The sequence below is a fragment of the Catharus ustulatus genome, chromosome 14 (genome assembly GCF_009819885.2).
Source record: "Catharus ustulatus isolate bCatUst1 chromosome 14, bCatUst1.pri.v2, whole genome shotgun sequence".
NCBI lineage: Eukaryota > Metazoa > Chordata > Aves > Passeriformes > Turdidae > Catharus > Catharus ustulatus.
Genome location: NC_046234.1, coordinates 13,642,835 through 13,666,137, shown reverse-complemented (window position 1 = coordinate 13,666,137; position 23,303 = coordinate 13,642,835). Strand labels below are relative to the sequence as shown.

Below are 23,303 nucleotides of genomic sequence, written 5' to 3'. Positions count from 1 at the left end.
CAGACTACAAACTGAATGTGAAATGCTTAATAGGAGCCAAACTGCCTTGAAAAATGTGTGGATGCACAATTAATTAAAAAAATCTGGCCTTTTGTGTATTTTCTTTCTGGAGCCTCTTAACCTGCACTAAGTTCTTATGTTATCTGTACTCTTACTCTGCTTGGCATGCTCTGCAGGCAGGAGAAGGGCTTATTAATGTGGGTTTTTACATAGATAAATGTGGTTGTGAAGTACTATTGACACATGGAAATGCTGGTGGATGCTTAGAGAAGGATCAGCTGCTTTGTGATAGCTCTGTGCCAGTTCCCTCGTTCGAATATAGTTATGAAACCCAGTTGTAGCAAAGCATGTTGTAAAAAAAAAAAAGAAGCATATTTCTGTGGCTTAAAAAGAAGAAAAATCAAACCCACAACCGCACACACCCCTCCTTAGTAAAAGTTTTGCGCACATAGGAAACAAAGGCATCAGCATTTGCTTGTCAGAGCTAATAAAGTTTGCTTGGATCTTAATTTTTCTGCTTGATTTCACAAAGTAATTGAAACTTCCTTTTTGCTGCAAGCCCTTTTTCCCCCTTCTTTTCCCTCTTTTTTAAAAAAATATTCTTAAAAGAACATCTTTTGGTCAGTGAGTTGATGGAATTTTGCTCAGGAGGCAGGCGCAGTTTGAGTGTACTTTGCAACTGGTCAGTCAAAGCTTATAGGACAAATTACTTGTGTCTGCAAGTCATTCCTCCAAGTTGAAAACCACCTAGACCAAATAAACCTTGAACTACAGGTTTTATGGGAGCTTTTTGAGCATGTAAGTGAGGCTTTTGTAATCGCAGTGATCTGATAAAACCTTAAAAACCAGGGTTCCCATAAAGAAAATAGTTCCACTTGAGGTGATAAAAGCCACATCTGGTAAGCTTTGCTTGCTACCTCCTGATGACCTGTGAAACAGCAAATAGTCTCCACTGCAGAGGAAGGGATACCAAACTACTGGGGCCATACCCTTGTCCAAAAAGAAGTTGATTAGAGAGCAAAACCAACAGCCTTTGAAGAAGGAGCCTCTTCTGGCTCATCCTGTAGCCCACGTTTGATATTCCACGACTACGGTGTCTTGCTGCTTGCCTCCCGGCTGGCACGGCACAGGGAGATTCAGAGGTTAGGATAAGGAGGGGCCTGTGTAATTGAAAGCAAACAAACAGCTAAGACAAAGAAAGAAACATAAAACAGCAAACCCAAAGCCACAAATAGAAAACAGACTTTCCAGATTGATTAGTTCAAATTTGTTTATTTGAAGTCCCAAAAGTTCGAGTTGTCACTCTTTTGAGGTGTCTCTCCAATTTGGCAATATGTTGACCATGTGTTTGCAGATCACTTTTTCACAAGAAAGACCCTGTTTTTTGGTGTGTTGTTGCTCCCTTAAACTTTGAATTGAAAGGAGGGTTGCAAGCTCCAAAGGCTGGTTTCCAATTGTGACATTCAGGTGCTGCTTTTGAGGTAATTACATTCTGTTAAACTTTGGTTTCATGGAGAATATTCCCTTGGGCAGAGACTTAGTGCTAAATGTGCTGCTGATTTCCCAGGCTTTCCCCCCAGATTTAGGAAGCTTTTTTCCCAAGTTTAGGAAACAGTTTTAGGAAGACTGATGCACTTATTGGCTTTGGAAATCAGTGGAGACCTGAAAAACCCTGGGTTTACTTTTATTTTTCAGTGTTTTGGATGGAGAGGTGCTTCCTATCTTCAGCAACAGATCAACTGTGCAGCTGTAATATATTTATATATACATATATATATATATAAATGGATTTGGCTTTGGCTTAAACACCCTCAAGTCCCCAGACAGAGGAATTACCGCTCCAGCCTATTAACTGTTGGCCGTTAATGAATCATGTCTAAATGCCTTGATTGTGCCTGGGATTTCCAAGCTGAATCTTTGCATAACCATTAGCGTGGCAGGAATGCCTCCCAAGGACAAACAAGAACTTCCCAGGCCTCTCCAGGAAGGGATAAGTACATTTTGGGTTGTACTGATACCATCTTGTGCCTTGGCGCTATCAAAGCTGCTGGAAGCTCCCCGCTGCTCTGGTAGCCTGGCTCTGATGTTCTTTCACATCCAGGCACATTGTTTATCTTTAACCAAGGCTTGGATAAACTTCCAAAATAAATGACTGTAGTAGTCCAACTCGGTCTGCTTTGGCGTAGGTTTTCTGGAGTGACTCAAACGTTATAAATATGAAAGTAGCAAGACTTCAAACGCTGCTTTTGGACCAGAGTTGCCTCCTCTAAAGCAGCAAAGGGGAACCTTTCCTTGAAGAAAATCCTTGGTTTTTCTCCTATTTAAACCCCAGCCCTCCCCGTTTCTCTTTTCATCCGCACCCTTTGTTCACGTCTGCCTTCCTGATTAAGAACTAATCAGTGAAGATAGATTAGTCCGGGAGCAGTGCGGCCCTTGGGAGCCGCGAGGCACCGCGGGGTCACCGGCACCGCCGCGGAGGAGGCCGGAGGAGGCCGGCTGGGCCGCGCTCCAGTGACCGAAGGAATGCGGTAACAGGATTTAAAGGAAACGTACAGAACTAACGAGGATTAAGGCTAATTGTCCTACGAGGGGCGGCAGGATGTGGCTGTGCGGGGAGCAGCTCTGTTCTGTGCGAGGGGGCCGGCCTGGTGGTTAGGGCCTTGTTGGTGGAGGGCGCAGGTAAGGTTTGGGTTGGTTTAGTTGCTGTGTGGAGAAATGGAAAATGTGGATTGGAAACAAAAATAGAGAAGTTGAGTTCTCCCTTAAAGGTTGTTGGAGCAAAGTTGATGGGAAGCATCCTCCAAACGTCTGGTTCTGTTTTTGGTGTTTTTGCACAACTGTGTCTCGGTGCAGTTGTGATGTCCCCCAACTGCTGGTCCTGGGGCTGGCAGGAGGATCTTGCTGAAGCACTTTGCATGCTAGTAAGTTTGTTTTGAGCAATGGTGTGAATGCTGTTGGAGATGTTTACAGGACCCTGCCTCCCCTCCTAGGTCAGGCTGGTTATTAGGTCTTGCAGAAAGGCCGTGGGTGTCTCTGAGCTTGAATAACGGGGGATTTAAGAAGCAAAAGCCCTCAGGCTTGATCCTCAGTGAGCCAGAGTGTGTGAAATGCTGTCTGGAGCCAACCATCCATCATCAAGTGGTACTAGAAGGCAGCCAGACCAAAAAGAGTTATTCACATTGTATTTCTGTGCTTTGGGGAAGATCTGTCCCTGCCTGGAAGAAAGGGGGGTTTGCATTGGTCCCAGCCAGAGCATGGAGAGATGATGCTCTTCGAGGCTATGGGACCCTCCAGGAAAATCCCTGTTTATTTGCCTGGTGTCAAGGGAGGGGATCACAGTGGGGTCTGGGGGCACCAGGGGCCTGTGTTTCTCAGCAGGTGTAGATGGACAAGTTGGCCATGCAAACTCATTCTTCCTTGGGCCTTGGGTTTCAGCTGTTCGTGATAGAAGCAGTCCAAAGCTCAGTTTTCTGTCCTGTGCAGAGATGCCTTGGGTGTCAGTGGGGGTGTGAAAGACAGGGGAGGTGCCTGATTTCCCAACTGTTAGATTACAGCTGGACTTTGCCATACCTGAACCCTTTTTGTTTGTACTTCCAGTTACCACAAGTCCTGACCCCAAAAACCCCAACCAAGCAGTACTCTTGCAGAAGATAGGGTGTTTCTCCTTGGTGCGGATCTTGGGCTGACTTTTGCTCCCTCCCTCAGTGGGATTCGTGGGCTCAGTGTGAGCTGTGGTGTGGTGGCTGGTGGCATGCAGGGCGCCAGGAGGAAGGAGATAAGGAGTTGGTGCTCTGGTCCCAAGTCCAGGCTGCCTGTGCTGTTGGGAAGAGAGCCCTGCCATTGGCAGCTGTGTGGGACGAGGAACTTGCGTGCCTTTTGCTACCAAAGCAAGGGGAGTAGAAGCAGTCCTCCTGTCCTTGTCATTTAAGACATTTGGGGTGGCTCTGGCTGGTCCTGGCTCTTTGCTGAGCCCTTGCATCCAGCTTACTTTTCTCCCTGCCCAAAACTACCCAAGGCAGGGTAAAGGAGCATGTCCTTACGAATGGAAAACATTGCTCTGCTACTTCCCAGATATTTGTGTATTTGTTCATACACTGCCCTTTAATATAGTTGTTTGCAGTTGGTCTTGTGTTTTTGTTTGGGTTTGTTTCTTTCTTGGGTTTTTCCCCCCCCCCCCTTCTCTTCTGTATAAAGGTGGTCTCAGAATTGCAACAGGTTCCACAGTGCCTATTTTGGATCCCGCAATAGGGAATTAATCTCTCTGGAAGTTAATTAACATCTCTCTTGTGTTCCAATTTATAGATTAGATTATTGTTTGTATAAAGCCTGGAATATTTTTTTAATTTTATTTTAAGTCGAAAACAGGAAATTGTGGCTGAATTCCACGAGCTTTGTTTCTTATTTGAGGAATTAAAAACATCTTTAGGTTTTGGGGTTTTTTAAAAAATTTTTGCTTGGGTCACAGCTGCCAGTTTGCATGCCTTTAGTGCTCTTAGTCCTGTGGAACTCATGGAAATGGTAGCTCTGCTTTGTGTCGTGGTGCATGTGTGGTTTTGCTTGTGCAAATAGGAAAGTTTCATTTCTGTGGAGCCCCTGCATAGCTGATGATGTTGAAAGAGGGGGCATGTTCAAGGGGTTTGGCCACACAGCCACAGTTCCAGGGCCTTGGGACAGTGGTGCTTGCCTTGGAATGTGCCAGTGCCACCAGTTGGGAGAACAGTGGCTTCCCATGGTAGTGCAGCTCCCAGCTGAGGAGATCTGTTTTACTGAGTGCCTCCACAAAACCATTAATATCTTACATCCTTTTCAGTTTCTTTTGTAATTTTGGGGGATATTTTTCCCACATAAAGCATGATCCTCAAAATCACAGGAGACATCTACTGCCAGGTCTGGGACTTGCCAGTGGATGACCATTCTGCTGGCACAAATAGGTGAGCCTGGGTGCATCTCACAAGAACCTACTGTGTGGCTCTGAAATACGTTTTTGTGCATTGACACTGGAATCAGCTGTGTTTGAAAAGGAAAAAAATACTGGAAAAGTGGTTGCCAGTGGCATATTCCTGCTTTTTCCTGCCTGCCCACGTGTGGTGCCACCCAGCTCTGGTGTCCCTGGAGGTACTTGGTGGAGGGTCTGGGGCATGCAAAGGGAGAGGGTCCAAAAGAGGAGGGAGAAAATGTTTACAAGGAAAAATATTCCAATTCAAATGATACTGGTTGTGATGGAATCAGTGTTGGTCAGAGGCTGCTCTTTTTTTTGGCAAATAGCCGAAAGCTTTAGGGGAAAAAAATAAAAACAGGCAGGTTTTTTTGCCTTTGTTTTCCCTTCTTAATGAGGAATTTGGGGGGGGGGGGGGGGGGTGGAGGGGAAGAGAAGTCTCACAACGAAAGTAACTGTCTCCCAGCCAGATCTCTTCTATTTGCTGTTCCTTGTGCCTGAGGCTTCAGTAATTCTGTGTATTTGCAGTTTCAAATGAATTCTCTTCCTTGCCACCCCTTTTGCCCCCTTTAATTGCATGAAATTATACTTGGTGAGGTTTTTTTGGATTACCCTGGTAAAATCTGCTGGCCAATCTCTGTTGAATTTTGAAGTTTGATTGCTGGCTTTATGCAACTTCTTTTTCCTGTGACTTTTACCCTTAGGTAAAGGTAACTCTTACTGCATTTATTGGGCTTTTTAATGTTCTTTGGTAGTTGATAGAGGGGCTCAGTCGTCCTGAAGGTGGATTGGTCTAATACCTGTATCCAACCTCCTCACCAGAGTAGTGAGAAAAGAACAACAATAATTTTCAGCATACCTTGTCCCTTGTATAACACCACTCACTTAGTGTGTGTAGGCAGAGACATGTTATGAAAACTATTTCATGCCTAAAGAATTTAGTGATAATAAAGAGAATTTGCATTTCCTAAGTTCTCACTCAGAGATACCAAGGAGGGTTATTTGGTTTTGTTTTTTTAATTAAGACACAACTCTTGGTTTTCATTGAAGGTTTCTGTCTCAGCTAGAGCCAGGGAGAATCCTCTAGTTAGCCAGAGTTATTTCCTTTTCAGATTTGCTTAAATAATAAGTTTAATTATGTAATACTTTAATATTCTTTTTTCCCCCTTGCCTTATTTGTATATTCAGGTCTTTGTGTGGTTTCTCTCTCTTTTGATGTTTGCAGAAATGTATTATCTTCATCTGTCTGGTTTGTGTTTGGTGTGCCACTAATTGACTCAATATCCTGTTTGTTGGAATGAAAGCAGGCTCTATCATGGCATATTTTTCCAGGGTGTAAAACCTTGCAGTATTTGGGCCACCCTGTCGGGTAGGAGATTGTTGGCTGTGCTGTGGAAATGAAGCAGTGATGGTATTTTTCCTCAGGTGAGCTGGGTTTTAGCTTTTAATGAACTCTTTAAACCTCACTGAAGGCAAGATCCTGCATCCTCCTTGCTTAGACATCACCTGTAAAGGGCAGAGTCCCTGGCCCAGATGTGCTGTGAGAGAGTTTTTGGGTTTGGTCCTTGGGTCCAGTTTGGGAGCTGGGCAGGAGGGGATCTCAGTTGAGCAGTGATGCTTCTCTGGGCTGCTGTGGAGACCAGAGACAGATCTTTGTCTTTTTTGGGTGGCTGAAGAGCTGAGTTAGAAGTGTGGGAAGGGCTTTCCTGGTCTATCCCTGCCCAGGAGGGATGTCCTAAAATCACTCTGGTTGACCTCAGCAGACAGCATTTACCCAGACTTGGTCCTCCAGGGACTGGCTCTGTCATCAGGTCCAGGATGAGCTTTGCAGTGGTTATTTGGACCTGGGTGGGTGGATGCAAGAGCCCTCTTTGTGTCCTAAGTTGCTCTTTCCAGTAGAAAATTAAGTTTCTTAATGTGCATTTGGCTTAATGTACACACATGAATATAAATCTCTCTTGTTCTCTGCACTCCCTGACCCTCTTGGCAGTAAATTTGGGAACCCAAAGCTGTCAGCAAAGCAAAATGGAAAAATAGAAGCCAGACAGACCTCGGTTGTATACGATATTTTAAGTAACTGTAGGTACGCGCTATGGAAATAATTAGGATTATTTGTTGTGTTGAAGGGAGGTATGTCACTGAGGTATTGTGTGCACTGCCATTCTCGTGCCTGCAAGATGGATTAGCAGCAGAGTTAACAGATGCAGTAAAGCTCAGCTGAAAATAGTTCACTGTTGTTAAGTGTAGGTGAAAGGGCTTTGGTTTAGGTATCAAAGAGTGTATTTTGACCGCTTGACAAGTCTTCAAAAAAAAAAAAAATCATTTCACTATTATAAGCTTTCTCTATGAGTCTGGGGAATTTTTTTGTGCCATTAGAGTAATCAGCAAAAAACTGAAAAGCACATTGATTAATAACCTAAGTGGAAGTGCGGGGAAACAAGTGGCTTTAACATTAATAAGGCAAATAAACCATGTATATAAAACAGTTGCTAATTAGGTGGGATGTTAAATATGCTGCATGCTGGCTCATGGTGCCAAAATGTGGTACTTCCATAACCCTACTAGCCAGCTTTGGGAACTGACTACATAGTGAAGATATCTCCTGGCTTAAAAAATCCTGGGTGGTTGGGAAAAAAGTTCAGGTGTGGATGAGAATCCATGGTGGTTGAATCCAGGACCAAGATGATCTGTAGCTGTGAAAGGGCTGGAACCCCATGCCTGGATGGAGAGTGGTGCTGGCTGCTGACCTTCATGATGAGGACCTGAGTTAGGGAACATGGGGAGTGCTCTCTCTTTTGGTGCTTTTTTGGTCTGAGATCCCAACAGGAGTTATTAATGTTTTGAGGAGGGAAGGAAAAAAAAGCTGACTCTGGTTGCATGAGCCTTTAGAATGGGAATAGGAAAGGGAAATGATTCACATTGGAAAATGGGGTATGTTATTCTGTGTCTGGTGATAGATGTAGGGAGGCTGCTGCACAAAGTGCTCCTCCTGGAAGTACAGCCCCAGATGTGCCAGCCTGGTTTGCCCTGGTCTGGTCAGAGGTTGCCAGCAGCTCTGCATCGTGTGCAGGATGTGAGCATAGGATTCTGACTCTCTGCCCTTGGTGGGTGTGTCACCACTGTTAGCAGGACTGCAGTGCTGTTTCACATCCCTTCCTTCCTGGCACGCGACCATCTCCACAGGAGTATTCTCCTCAGTAAAATAAACACAGCAGCACAGCTTTAAAGCAAGTGGAGAACACTGACCACCCAGTGAAAAAGGAGAGCTCTGATAAGAGGCATCAACTAAAAATTCAAGTGTGCTGCTTCTGCCAGGAAGAAAGCATATCCTGGAGCAGCCTGTGTGTCTGTGACAGCCAGGGCGGAGGTGGCAGGGCTGCTTTGGGGGGTGCAATGTACCCCAGAGACAGATATTTTTTCCTCCCTTTGGTGTTCATAACTTAGTGTAATTTCACCTGGAAATAGTTAAATGCCAAGACTCTCTGCATTTGCTAGTGTTCTTTGTTAGCAGGTATCTAACAACAGTGTAAGCAGTGATTATGCTGTGGCTGTGCCAACATCCTGTAGGGATTATGGCAGCACCATTGAAGATGGACAAGAACTCAGGTCCATTCCCAGAGGTGCTGAGCATCCCCAGATCATTTTGTAGCCGGGAAAAGGGGCATTTTTGGTATTTTGGGTAAATCAAAGGTGACTGGATTGAGTGGACAGTTCAGTAGCTGTGTCTGTCTCAATGACTCTACCAGAGTCAATCACAAGCTCATGCTTTTCTTTCTTCTTCTTGCCCTTTGCTAATGCGGGGCTGGAGCAGTGGAGCTGTGCTCAGGGGTGATGCTAGTGTTTCTTGTCATCTTTGTTGGGGGTTTTGTAAAGCCTCAGTAGCATGTCAATTATATATGATGGGTGGAAGCCTAATATTCTGTGATAATTAGAAGGCAAGTCTAGTGTGAAATTGGATTAGGGTCCGGCATTACAGTCCGGGATTCCTTTGGTAGTTGGTTCAGAGGAAGTCATAAAACTCCTTTAAAGATGACACAGGCCCATGTGTGCTAGAGGAGAGAGGCAGAGCACAAGGCTGAAATGCTGGCCCCACTTTCAGGTCCTCAGCACTGTTTTTGCCTGCTGCTCCTCCACCACCCAACCTTACCCCAGCCTGATTTCTCACATGGGAGCAAAGTCCAGCAGTAACGTCTCAGACCATAAACCACTTCTGGCTTGTTTACTGAGCTCCAGTGAAGGGCTGGGCTGTGTGGGGAGCCTTTTAATGACACCCACTCCCCACCTCCCAGTAAACCACTCCTGAAGCTTTAGCTAGTTTTGCAGTTAACTGTCCTTAAAGTATGAACTTGGTCGAGGCGAGGAGAAGCAGGCTGGGAAGGCATGCTAGATATCCAGAAACAGCATTTTGAAAAGGTCTTGGAAAATTGTTTGGTAAAGAGAACTGCTTTTCACTATCATGTAATCTCAGTTTGCACTGCTCACTTACTCATTTGATGAAAACTTGTTTTTCAACACATTGTGAAGTAGTTACTTGATTTGGAAGAAACTCTGTGTGCCTGAAGTCTGCTAAATGTGGTGTTTCTGTAATGGCTTAAATCATACATTTGCAAGATTACCTTTCTGTGCACATTTGCTTGGATGTACAGATGGTAATGCCATGTACCATCACATTTCTGTCTTTAAACAACCACCTCCATATCCCAGAGGTGTGCCGTTAACCAGCCAAGGAGCAAGCATCTTCCATAATTTTTGGTCCTTCATTTCTCTCTCTGTACACATATGTATCATAAAATAAGGAAAAGTCTTGCTGCAACAGGCCATGAGAAAGATCTGCGGCAAATCTATGTCAAGCTGTGGTGATGGTGTGCATATGCAGTAGATATTTGGAGTCAATCTCTGCTACTTGAGCTCTTTTTGCTATGCAGCCCCCTATGTGATGATTGCACGCCCTGCCAAACAATTCAATAAAAAGCCTAACTTGAAAGGAGGCTGTGGCAGAGTTATATTTTTGCTCTGCTCACATGGTGATAAATTACAAAAGCTGCCGAGGTTTTCACACTCAACAGTAGATGAAGAGCTGCCTTGTATGGGCATTGTTTGATGAGTTTTAACTTGGGAAATAATTATTGCCGAATGTGTCCTTGACAGCGAGCGCACACCATGAGCGTTCTCTGCGTAATATACATAAACATTAGATCTCTGCTAAGGATGCCTAAATACACATATTTTTCACTCATTTTCCTTGGAGAAGTTCACTGCCAGTTTGACAAAGAGCATTGGCTTTGATCTTGGCTTCAGGTTGGTGTTAGAGTGTGCAGAACTGGTCCATGCTCTCATGGAGCTCTCCAGCCTTCATCCCTTCCATTGCCCTGCTTGTAGCACCGTGTTTGAAAGCTGTGGGATGATGTCTTGCATCGGGGTCTGTCTGCATGGGATGAGTCCTGAAGATGGATCCTGCATGGATCCATTAAAAGGCCAGACATGGGATTTTTCACACACTGGCAGTATTGGTTGGATGTGTTCTTAGGGATCTGGTTGTGCTAAGGACAAACCTCTGTGTGGGTAAACTGGGGCCCCCAGTGTCTTCCAGTGACTTTCCAGTGGCATCTCCCACTGTGAAATAAGAAAACTGCAAGAAAAGCAGCCCACAGACCTAAACTTTGTTTTTTAAATGCTGGGTAGCAGAGTGCATCCTCCTATGATTAGCACTGAGTAGCCAGAGCTCTTCAGCTCCAGACAGAGCTAATTCTTGATCACGAGCCAAGACCACATAGTGCTGACATGACTGAGAAATATCTTCCATAATTAGATTGCTTGGTCATTCATTTTTGAATGTCTGAGTTACATTTTGGAGCATTATTTCTTAATGATCAACCAAATGGGATCTGTGCAAGCTTGATTTACTGTCAGTAGTGCTCTTGCTTGGCTTTGCACGTGTGTCCTGGTGAGACACTGTCAAATCTGGGACAAAGGGGATTAGAGGAAATGATTTGGCTTTGTAACATTAGGTAGGATGTTAACTGTAGTTTAATAATGTAAATAGATGTGAAACTGATACCTGTATTTGTGAAATACACTGGGCTTTTAAAAAATAAATAAATTGGAGAAGTTGTTAAAACCTCTATATTAGGGATTGTAGGGCATCTATGGGCAAAATTAGAAGTGTCTGAAGTGTAAGTAGGAAAAGAAATCCTGCCGTCAGTAGGTTTGAATTTGCTTTGCTGCTATTCATGGTTAATGTTGTGTCAGTCCTTAGTCCTGTATTGGAATTGGAGCAGAGATTCAAGGTGAAATAAAGCCATGATGCTTGGGCACTTTCTTATTTTTGATGCTTGCTGGTAAGGTGAGCTCAGAGAAGGGTGCCCGGGCGTGCTCCAGGATGAATTTAGTGGGCAGGATCTGAAAATCTGGGTGTACCCCTTCCTCTTTTTTAAATGATTTCTGAAGCCACCTGGAGCTGCCTCCCTTGGAGCCATGTATTTGCTGCTGGAGATGCTCCTCTGAGACAGAAATAAGTAGTCTTTGAAAAAAAGATCTATCTTTAAGAAGTCAGTGAGATTTTTCTGTGTTTTCTGAAAGCTGTGCTTAAGCAGTGCTGCTTCCCGTAGCAGACTTTGAGCTTTCCGTAATTGAAGAGCAGTGGATGGTCTTGTGCAATAAATTAGCTGTGTCAGAATTATCTGCTGGTCAAGGTCTCGCTGTAATGCCACAGAAAACAAACAAACCCTGTAGCATAACAGGGAAATAGGTTTTAGGAGGAGAGGTTCTTAGGAGCTATATATATAGAGAGAGAGAGAGAGAGAAAAAAATATTTATGTTGTTTTTTAAGATGGCCCTGAAGTGTCTGTAAGGTGAGACACTAACTTTTCTGGGCTAGAAAGTCATGCAAAGTGATACAAAGGTTCACTACCTGAGCAAAAGACATTGTTGAGAAATCTTGCACAAGGCAGGCAGAGCATCAACCTGTTCTGCTAACCATGGGCAGGCTTTGAACTGTTCAAAACCTGCTTTTGTTTCTCTAAACCCAGTTTTGATGCTGTGGCAGGTAGGATGGATGGCAGTGCCTGTCAGGAAGATGTTATTTTCTGCATGGGGGCTGACAAGTCCTTTGCAGCTCTGACAGCGAGTCTCTGAACCTCCGCGGTGCTTGGAGGTCCTTGGTGACTTCCAGGGTGGGAGCAGGCAGGGAAGAGCTTTCCCTTCTCCATCTGTTTCCTCAGAATGAAGGATGAGGTCTGGCAGCAGGGTGTGAAATGGGAGAGAAGGCAGCAGCTTACATGTTGGCTGTGTCTTTTAAAATACCATCTGACTTGGAAACATGAGTTTCTCATCCTGCCTGCTTGTTTTGATCGGATCTTCTGTGTTGACAAAGATTTGCACAATTTGCCCAACTTTGAACCACTTTGGCATCAGCTCACCTGCTTGGTGTTGGTGCTGGGTTGTGGGGCCTGTCAGAGAGTTGGAGCTGAGGGCTGCTGTGCCAAGGGCTTGTCTTGGCCCAAAACTTGTCGGTGGTGTTTTACAGGTGGTGCTGGAAGGGGACAGCTTCATCCCACACTGCTGCAAGGCATCTAAAAGCGAATTATATAGGTCCAGATCCTATGTCCAGATTGTCTGAGAGATTTTTAAATGGAGCTGTTGCTTGGAAACACTTGGTGATGATCCCTTTGACCAAGCCAACTTGAGCCAGATGACTCTTACGAAAGAATTATCTTAAGGGAAAAAAATCTGTTTGAAGTCTCCAAAAACAAACCCCCTGTTTCCTCCAGGATGATGACAGAAAACTGCAACATTAGGATCTGGGAAATATGAAGTGTTTTCATGAGCCACTGCATAAAGCAAGTATAATTTAGTGTTAGTGACAGCTGTGCCTTCTGAGAGAGACTACTTCTCCTCTGATAACTGAACTGGGGAAGGGTGAAGAAGAAAGCACTTATCTGGACAAAAAGGGCCATTGCCACTGATGTTACGTATTAACTGAATGAACAGAAGTATTTAAAATACTCAGCAAAAACTTCATGCAAGTTACCATATACAATATATCTATAGACAGGCCAATTTTCTGGTTCTTCAGTTTATACTGTACAGGATGAGTATTTGTTTATTCTGTTTATTTACTGAATAAGTAAGAAGACACTTTTTAATATTCTCTCAGAAAGACAAGGTTTTTACATGTGTTGCTGTAAAGTTTCTCTAAGGAATCAGGTTTTGATTGTGCTTGGTCCAGTACTCACAGTGGGGCAATCTCCTTACAAATAAACGGTGCTGCAAATCTTCACACACCCTGCCTCATGAGACCCCTTTTCTCTGGCATAGAGAGTCCTTTTAACTTGGGATATTTTCTTCTCTGCTTTTCAGGTGACCACTTGAAAGTCTGCTCGCAAGGCTACACATGCTGCTCTCAAGAAATGGAGGAGAAGTACAGTCAGCAGAGTAAACACGACTTCAGAAACGCTGTCGTAGAGCTTAGCAATCACCTACAAAACATGTTTAGTTCCCGATACAAGAAGTTTGATGGTAAGTACAGAGACCTTGAACTTGCTCTCCTTGGGATAAAAATATGAAAAATCCCCATCCTGTTGTTTTCTGTGCAGTTTTTCTGCTCTGTCTCCCCCTTTGCTGGGAAAGTTCATGACTCTGCTCGGAGTGCAGAGCATGCCTTGTTTTGCAATCCTGTGACAGAGAAGTATTTGCTGATTATGGCTGCTTGTTTCCCAAAGAGAGAGATCTTTTTTTCTGATTAACCTCTTGAAAAGCCATTTTGCTCTAATGTAAGATTGCAGTTGGTATTGTTGGTACATCCCTGCAGTGCATGTAATTGTAACGTGCACGTCTTGCAGCCCTGATCCACAACAATGCTGAACTTTCCCAGCACGTTGGGAACCCACAGGATTTGTATCCATCTCACTTTTAGCCTTTGGGGCTAAGCAGTGCAGCAGATAAACAGAGTGGTTTTGTTTGGAGGCTGAGGGTTCAAGCGTGATGCAGGGTCAGAACCATAATGAACAAGTCTCGGCTGAGTTCCCATCGCTGGAGTGATGCTAACTGCTGACAGATAAGCAAATGACTGGTCTGGGTATTGCCCTTGGGTCCATGGTGTGTCCTGTCAGACTGGCTCTCCATAGGGCATGCCTGGCTCATGGAAGCTGCAGGAGGAAGCTCCCTTTGGAGGTAGCTGGCAGCCAGCCAGCCCTGCCCACCTTGCAACCAGGTTCTTTTCCTTTGAGAGCACCTCTGCAAACAGCTGAAGTTGATGCCTAGACACTGGGCACAGCACCTGGCTGAAGTCCTAGGGCGTTTCTTGGTTTGCTTCTGAGCTCTTGGTTCCTGTGGGGCTTTGTAGGTGCCTCAGTGCTCCCAGACACTGCAGCCCCCTGTTGCCTGGGCATCTTGGGAGAAGGAGTAGGATGTCAGGCTGCTGCTTGGGTTGTCCTTGTAGGCTGGGGGAGTGAGGTGACAGCCAGCTGCATATGGAAGTATCTGACAACTCAAGTGGACTGGGTTGCTTACACAGCTCTGCTTGTACATCACCGTCACACTCTGTGGTGAAGGACAGTTCCCCCATGCAGTTTCTCTGGATATTTTTCCCTTGTTTGGTCATTGGTTTAAAGTGAGTTTTCTATGAATATCCCAAAGTGTGTGCCTTGAACCTTCCAGCAACCTCCTCTGCACTACTACGGCGAGTAGCAGCTTCTTGCTTTCAAAAGGGATTGGCACTTGGGTGAGAGAAAAAAATCCCTGGGTATGAAATTGCAGTGAGTCAAAGTAGAATTATGCAATCGTCTTGATAGCATCTAAATCTGCTGGCTAAATATTTCCCTCTTAACCTCTGTTGTCTCTACCTGCTGGTACACCAAAGAGGTGATAGAGGGAGAACCAAAGTGTCTAGACTTGCAAGCTTATTAAATGCAGAACAAGACACTTAATGAAATCCAGCCCATAGATAAGCCTGTTCAAAGAGACCAGAGGAGCAGCATCTGCTTCACCTTAAATGAACGATGAGGCTTTTTGAAATGCTGCATTGAAAACAAAGAGCATGCACGGGTTGCTGCATTAGCATCCCTGACATGGAGCAGACATCCTGTGAGGTGCATCTGCCCCTTTGTGGGGGCAGGGATGGCTGCAGGGCTCTGTGAGGGCAGGGGGACATAAAGCCAAGCTGAGATGGATGCCTGACAAAGCACAAGGCTTCAAAATAGGTGAGCTTTGGAAGGGAGCCTGCACAAGCTGTTCTGTCTGTGCTCTGTGGTTTTCTGTCAGCCCCTCAGAGCATCCTCTGTGCTGGTCTTACTCTCATTTTAGCCTGGGAAGCCCTTGACTGGCAAGTCTGGAAGGAGATGATGTTGTTCAGCTGTTCCTGAAAGCTGGATTTACTGTGCCCAGCCTGTCCCTCAAGGGTGTGTCTCTGCCTCATGTGAAACTAATGAAGGAGAACTGGCAACCTCCTCAGCCTGTCCCAAAGCCTAATGACTGTGTCTTTGAGTGCTAATATCAGAACTAAATCTTCATTTGCTGCAGACAAAGCTGATTTAGGATTTTTTTAAATCTTACCTGGGGTGGAAGTAGAGATGAACTGATAACCACCCTCTCTCATTTACCTCTTGGGAGGCTTTTAATCATGACTGCCTCTCTCCCTCCAGCCCAGTCACCTGGAGGCTGAAGGCACACCTTCCTGCTGGCTGCTGGGGCAGGTTGAGGAGTCTTCCCACTGAGATCCTCAGACTTTTCTGCAAAGATGTTGGACTTTCATGTGCTAGAGTGCTGTGTTTTGTTTAAGAGCCTGCTGTTGAATGTTTGGCTGCTTGTGAGATGACGTTTCCTTCCTTCGGTCTTGGTGCTTGGCCATCAGATCAGCTGTGGTCAGTTGTGTCTTGCACATTTGAGTTATTCTTGCCCAACATAATTCATCCTATGCTTTTTGATCTAATGTACCCAAACTACAGGAAGGAGAGACCCATGTATTTGTCCTGATCCTTAGGGATGAGGGCTGGAAAAGGATACAATCCCTTCCAGGGCTGCTTTTCTGCATGGACCCAAGCTCTGATTTTGCTATTTGCTGCTTTTCAGGGCTTCCTTATCACCTGTAGCTAAATACATTCAAATGCAAATAAAACTGGCAAAAATGAGCTGTACACCTTCCTTAGTTTAACATGAATTCTGCTGTGCTGCAGCTGTGCAGGGTGACTGAGTAAACAGGATGAATTATTACAGGGACCAAATCCACTTCAAGTGGAGTGGACACTTCTCTTGAAGGCTGACACATCCCGAGGCTGCGATCAGCCACTCTAGGATGCAGCCCAAACAGCAAACCCTGTCCTCCAGCCCTTTAGAAATCTTTGTTGTGGGTTCTCTGGCTGCTCATCTCCCAGCCTTGACATTCAGGTCTGGGAGGAGAGGCAAACCTGTCCTGCCTCCGTTATGTGCTTGACCTTTGCAGCAGTTGCTGCTGCAGAAGGACAGTCCAAGTGGCGGCATGTCCTTTGCATGGAGGCTGGGATGCCCTGTGGCTTCTGAAGTGTTTGCATCAGCTGTTGCTGGAGCTCTGTGTGCTGTTGGAACTGTTGCCAGAATTGCTCTGATCTGACACCAAAGCCGTACAGAAATGGATTATCTCCTCTTTAATCAGGAGCATGGAACAATCTGCTGATTATCCATCCCCAAAGGGCTGACCAGGAGTCATTTCAGCTCCCAGTGCACGATGTGACAGCATCAGATCCTCCTGTGTGTATTTGGTTTGCCGGCACTGGGAAAACTTGTGAGCTCAGGAGTCCCATATCTTACATATCCTGTCTAAATATTTGCTTACAGTACAGGTGTGTATGCTCCTGGAGATCTCCCCTGTTGTAATTTAAACCACTAGCCTGATGCCAGTGTAGCAGTAAGAGATGTATTTTCAGCAGCAAGGGAAATGCTTTTTTCTTAAAATAAAAAATGCTTTGTGAGTTGTTGGATTCATCATTGCTAAATTATTTTAGAGGTGAAGATTTGCTGATTAATCTCAGATATTGTTTATGGGCTTCATTGAGAAATTAGTGGGTAAAATTTTCTGCCCATGTAAGCATCTCACTCTTTGACAATGACATTCATGGGAAAGCTGTAACTGACTGTTCTGACATCTCATGCCACAGAAGCAGCTATAGCAGTCAGGGATTTAAACACCCACTCCCTTTTTTAATAAAATCTCTTGTGCCTTGTCTTATCTTCACGACTCAGTGCCCTCCCCTTCACTCTCTCGGGGATTAATAACATTAATAGAATTAATGGTGACATTAAGACTGCATAAATACTCAGTTCCATGTATTAAATTCGAACTTTCACCTCTTTTGCCCTTTGAGGCTGAAGTTTTCCACGCCAGCGTCTGTGCTAGCCAACAGTGCTTTGGGGAAACTGCTCAGCTGTTTTGAGGAATTGGAGCCAGGACAGGACATAGCCCATAACTCTTCTGCAGTGTTTCCGCTGTTCTGTTGCTTCCTAGATAAGATGTTCTTACTTTTTAAAAACTCATCCTGCATCTCTTGGAAGACGTAACTGTTGTGCCAAGCACTTTTCTGGGAGAAAAAATAAAGGGGTGCTGAGTCCCACAAGCTCCTTGGTTCTCTTGCCCCTGTATTTCACAAGCACTTTTGCTGTTGGTCTTAAACCGAGTTGTGTCCCTTTCTTTTGTGCACTCCAGACTTAGGCAAGGCAGCAAACTTCTGCAACCCTCATTGTACAGGAGGGAAGTGTACAAGCTGGTCTGTCTCTGGGCTGGGCTGGCAGTAGGTTTGGTGTTCCCAATGCCCAGGTGACAGAAGGATTTGTATCAAATGGTACAGCCCAAGCCAGCATCTGGGAAGTGATTAAATGCAGAGTTCCATTTCTGATCCAGTCTCCCTGAATTTTCCATTAGCATTTAAGATAAAACAAATACAGAAGTGTTAAAGGAAACCCTTTGGGGACAATAAGTAGAAAGAAACCAAATCCAAGAAGAAAGAGCTGGCCGGGGTTCCCAAATCCATGGTGCACACCAGCCTTCTACTCAACAGGGACTGGGCAGAGGGGCTGGAGAGGGGTTCCTGTTAGTGGGCTCCATGTCTTTGTTGGGCAGGGTAGCTACAGGTACAAAGTGTGATCATGATGAGCATCTTTGAACCATCCCTGGGTGCCCTTGACCTAGTGTGAGCCCTGTGTTAGTCCTGGGTTCATGAATTTCTTCCAATAACTGGCATGTGGCTGAATCTGAGAAACTGGTCAAGAGGACATTGGCCAAACAGCTTCCAAGCTCTGCTGAAACTGGAGGAAAAAGCCTGGAATTAATTTCTGAATTGAGTTTTTATTGTTCAGATAACCCTTTGCTTCCAACTGCTGTCTCCAGGTATGAGTTATGGGGGAGGTGTGCTGGTGCAGTGGGACGCATGGCTGGGATGTATTAGTAACTGGGAAGGACACAGAAGGGACAAGGGAAAGCTTTTGGTGATCTCTTTTCTGCTGCTTCAGGCAGTGTGGAGGGAAACAGTGAAAGATGAGCCCCACAGGTGCCTGGCCTGCTGCTCCTATAGTTAGAATTTGGCAGCCCATTGGGGTGCTCTGCCTTACCAAAATAACTGCCCTTTGGGGACCTTCATCTCACATTAACTCTTTGGCTGGGAACTGCCTGTGAGAGCAGAGACCTGGGACCTTGTCCTGCTCCTTTGGCAGGGTTCCCCCCGTGTCTGTGGCACCCAGGACCATGGGGTCACTGCTGGCTGCCAGCATGTTCATATCTGCAGGGGGTAGCTCCAGGTGTGTTGGCACAGCTGGAGCACTGAGTAGAGACCTGGTGGACCTCTGCTGTGCCAGAGCTGCATGGAGTTCCAGCTTCTGAATAAACCTGTGGTGGGAAGAGCTCTCCTCTTGTCACCCACCTTCAGGCAAGTGCACTGATGACCATGGCATTGTTAAGGTACAAATAATAGGGTGCTTTGGTCCAGGCTGCCACTCATGTTGAGGTCAAGGCACGACCTTGTTCAGCCCTCTCCAGAAGTGGATGGCACCAAACCTCTTACCAACCAGGGCAGAAAATGTTGGGAAGATGTACCTCAAAGAAACTGTTGTGGAGAGGCAGTCCTTTGGACTTGGTTTTGCATTGGTGCTCACCGAGGATAGGGAGGGAGTGACTGAGGAGAAGCTGGAGGGAGCGTCCACCAATATGCTTCCTTTAGAAAATTCCACTTGTGGGCTTTTGTTTGTGCTTTCACACTCAATGCAACAGCAGTGAAACAAATTGTCTGCTGTCTGTGCCTTGGAAGTTTGTTTGTTCTTTGTTTTTGTTCAACTGGCTCCTCTCCATCTGGAGGTTTTAAGGAGGTACATAGACCACCATGATTTTTAGTCTTGTTCATTGAGAAGGGTGATGCTTGTCTGACAGTGGTGAGAACCAGACCTCTCTTTTGAGAGGCTTGGAAAGATCCTCAGGTCAAGTCCAAGTTACTGCAGAAGTAGGAAATCTCATGGGGTAAGGTGAAGGGAGTTGTTCCTGCTCTCTTGGTTAGGAGGGGGGGGAAAAAGTTACTAGATATTGTAACTTAGCAAAAACTTCAGCAATGGAGCAGTTTGTGTATGGTCTTGGGAGGATCAAACACTTACGGGATTTCAGGTCAAAGCAGTTCTGCTCTAAAGGTCACAGGTAAAATGCTCTTTTGGCTTTTTCTCCCAAAAGCAAAGATGTGGGTAGCATGCTTTGTACTTGGCTACAGGAAACGTGCCTGGTGCTCTCTGGTTACTAATTGCTGTCAACCAGTCAATGAGCTATTGTTTGTCTGTTTAAAATTAACTCTCTCTTCCTCCCTCCTGCACAAAGGAGCCACCAAGCCTATGTGTGTAGTGCTGGTAGCTGCTGCCCATTTTGGTGGTGGTGGTTTGCTTGGGGGTGTGATAACCCACTGGTGCAGAGCTGGAGATATTTTATTAGTGTTTAATGTACTGTAATGTCTTAGTGTCCAGCCACTCACGTGCTGGCTGAACAAATAAGAGGCAGTCCCAGCTGGAAGAGCTCTCCCTGCAAGTGTAATGAGATGAGGGTAACTGAGGTAATGGAAAAAAGAAAGACATCCCCACTGTTCAGTAGTGCAGCCCCTCTTCACACTCTAACAGCAGTAGGAAGGGAGGCTTGGGAAAACATGTACCTGTGAAATACCTGAGTGTCCCAGAAGGTTCCTTTGAGCTAGGAGCATGTGGGAGGCAGCCTGAAGGAACTCACTTCCAGGTGAAGTTTGGGCTGGGAACTTGGTGTGGGGCAAAGGCTGAAGCACCTGAGAAATCACAGGTGTTTCTGAAGAGATTGCAGAATGGGTGCAGGGAATGTTAGACATGGGGGAGTAGAGGGAAGAGCAAACAATGGAGGAAGAAGAAACAGCTGCAGAGAGGTGCATTGAGGAAGAGTTGCTGCAAGGAGGGGGGATGGAAGTGCTGGGAGTGATGGACTGCTGCTTGGGGAGGAGGCAGTATGGAAGCAGTGAAGGAAAATTCAGTATAGCTGCCCAAAAATGGGATGTGTGAGCAGTGACAGTCCCTGAAACTAGGGATGAGGAGGCTACAAGTCTGGGCTCATCCTGTTGCATGGGATGTGGCAGGGCAGGATGGACTAAGAAGGGAAGGGACCAAAGGCATTTCTCAGTGTTTTCCTAATATATGGGATGACTGGTACATAGGGCAGGATATAATGTGCTGCTGTTTGTTTCTTGAATCACAGACAGCAACCTCCACATTGTCTCCTCCTTCATTGCTCCTTATTCTCTAACAAGCTCAAATTCAGTGTGATGGTGCTACCCAGAGCTGTGTGTTATCTTCTGCACTGCACTTCTTGACTCCTACTAGCCCCACAGAAACCAGAACTTCTAGAAATCTTGTTTTTTGGTGGTTTTGTTTTTGTTTTTTTTAACCTGTGAGGCTGTGGCTCAGTTGTTTTTGTCATCTTGACTTTCACTAATGAAGAAAAGTTTAGGGAGATGTTGTTCCTCCCAGCTCTGCAGTGTTCACATATTGGGGCTGTTGCTGTGACACTGACAAGATTTAAGCCTGTACTTCTTCAAGGCATGTGAAAGAGTTCTTCTCATGTCAATAAGTGCTAACACATGTTTGAAAACAGGACAGATAAACAGCTTGTGGATCTGCCCTGCCCTTCTGAGTTCATATTCAATAAATGTGTTAACACTATGTGTTCATGGGTTTCTCAACACTTCCGGAAAAAGGTTGTTAAGCTAGAATTTGTTTTTCCCTGGTGGAAATTACAAATGCTGTATATGCAATAAAGGAAGTGAAGGCATATTAAAAATAATGAAGCACATTCAGAAAAAAATAATTGCTTTCCTCCCTTTGGATTAGGTGGCATGGCTGTGGACAGCTTCAGCCTCCAGGTGAAGAGAGCTGTAAAACATTTGTCTCTTTTTCTCCCAAATTTCATTTATCTGTCTGGATTAAATTTTGCTTCTCACAGTAGGAGCAGCTGCAGGGTGGAGTTTGAATCTGCAGATGCACCTCTGGAAAACGCAGGGACGGAGCCGGCGCCGGCCCTTCCACGGCACAGCCTGCGGGGCCGTGGCTTGGGCAGCAGCATTTGTCTGGGAATCCATCTTGCTGATGTGGACATTTTATGAGTAAACCTTTTAAGGAGAAAATATAATTAATCTCTTTGTGGCAGTGTTCTCCTGTACACGCTAGAAAGCGTAATTGTCTATGCAGACAAGCAAATTAAAGGTTTTGGTAAGACAGACGGTCCTTAATTAATCATAATCTGGACAATATATTAACAGTATGCTCAAAAAGCTGGGTGGCAAATTATCTGAAACTAATTAATTGTGCCTATAAAAATTCAGCATGTTCCATATGCGTGCTTGAACCTGGTTTTATTTGTTTTTTGAGGTGGTTGAGTAATTGCACATCTACCTGGGATCTGTTTGTGTAGTTCATTTGCAAACCTCAAACAGAATAAGGCCAGCTGAAAACTCGGCTCTTAACTAAGGAAATCTGGTGCATGGGAAATGCAGCATGTCTGGTGCTTTTGGGAGCAGAAAGGTGTGGCAGCCCTGGTGTCCTTTTCAAAGAGCACCAGCACACCTGAACACAGCCAACAGGTGGGTGTCTGTAGCAAGCACATTGGATCTACAGCCTTGCTGAGCTCTTGGATAAGACTTGACCTTTTTTTGCACTGCAGTTAAGGTTTCCTTTGTTCTGTAAAACATGGGATTTTAGGTGCTGAGCCCTGGGTCACTGATGATTTGACTCTTTGCAGTGGCTACAAGAGGAGTAAGTATGGTGGTGTGGAGCACTGTGCCTCTCTGTGTGAAAGTATTCCCTGAAACAAATGTGTTTTGCTCCTGACGATAAATAAATTGAGAGCACAGCTTTGCACTCCTGCAGTGGTCAGCTCTGGATTCAGCCCTGAGGACTCTGCCTGGGGCAGGGCTGGGGAGGCTGAGGACACCAGTGCTCGGGTCCTGACACAGGGCAGGCGGTGGTAGGAGAGAGCTCAAACCAGGCACTTTTTGCTGCTTTTCCCCTTGTTGCCAGCACATGTACAGAAATGCCAAACCTGTCTGTGGGAGAAGGGGAACATGCCCCTTTGATGTGTTCATCTCATTTCGAGAAACTGCCTTTAATTTAGGCAGGACTGTGCCCTACAGCACTGGGGTCTCCTCAGGAAAAGCCCTGTTGTATGAAAATCCCACTCTTGAAATATCTGAAAATGTTAGCTCAAGGAATAGGAAAACACTGCATCCCTTCTTACTTTAAAAAAAGAAAAAGAAAAATAATATTTTCAGGTGACACCTATGAATCCAAGATCAAAAATATATTGGGTCTGAAAGTCAAAAGAAGTAGAAGTGCTGTCTGGAGGTGGGATTTACTCTGTCTCGCAGTGGGTGGAGTGACTGTGTTTCTTCAATTAGCTCATGTATCTGTTATTTGGAAGAAAGATTGTTTTGAATTATTCTGGCAGTGGAATCTGATGTCACGTGGAAGCACCTTGGGGAGATGCTGTGCTCTCCTGCACTGGGTTACTGGCAGGGCTGGTCTGCCCTCAAGCTGCAAAGAGGTAATATATCTTATTAGGTGAAAAAAAGGAAATTGCTAAGTAACTATGGTTGTGTTTCTCAGTGTGCTCTTTTAAAGAAGGATTTGTTCAAAAGCAGAGGTGTTTTTCCCTAGGATTTTTATTGCGGAGATGGCACATATGTCACATCCTGTCTTTCTTACCATTTCATGACATCTCTAGACTTTCACCAAGTGGTGGGCATTGAAATTCTACTCTGAAATTCAAAAATGTTAAAAGAATAAACAGAACCTAGAGCTGTAGATTGCCCTGACTGCAGATTACTGCCTTTTCTGCCTCTTAAAGTTAATTGCTTTGGAA

The 23,303-nt window shown here is 45.2% G+C and overlaps 1 protein-coding gene across 2 annotated transcripts in view; it reads left to right on the top strand.

Moving 5' to 3' along the window:
- GPC4 (glypican 4) overlaps positions 1-23,303 on the top strand; it is a 66,720-nt gene that overhangs the window by 16,513 nt on the left and 26,904 nt on the right. For both annotated transcript variants that reach the window (XM_033072628.2, XM_033072629.2), the window contains exon 2: positions 13,295-13,453. In XM_033072628.2, coding sequence (XP_032928519.1) covers positions 13,295-13,453 — 159 coding nt within the window. The remainder of the gene's footprint in view (positions 1-13,294; positions 13,454-23,303) is intronic.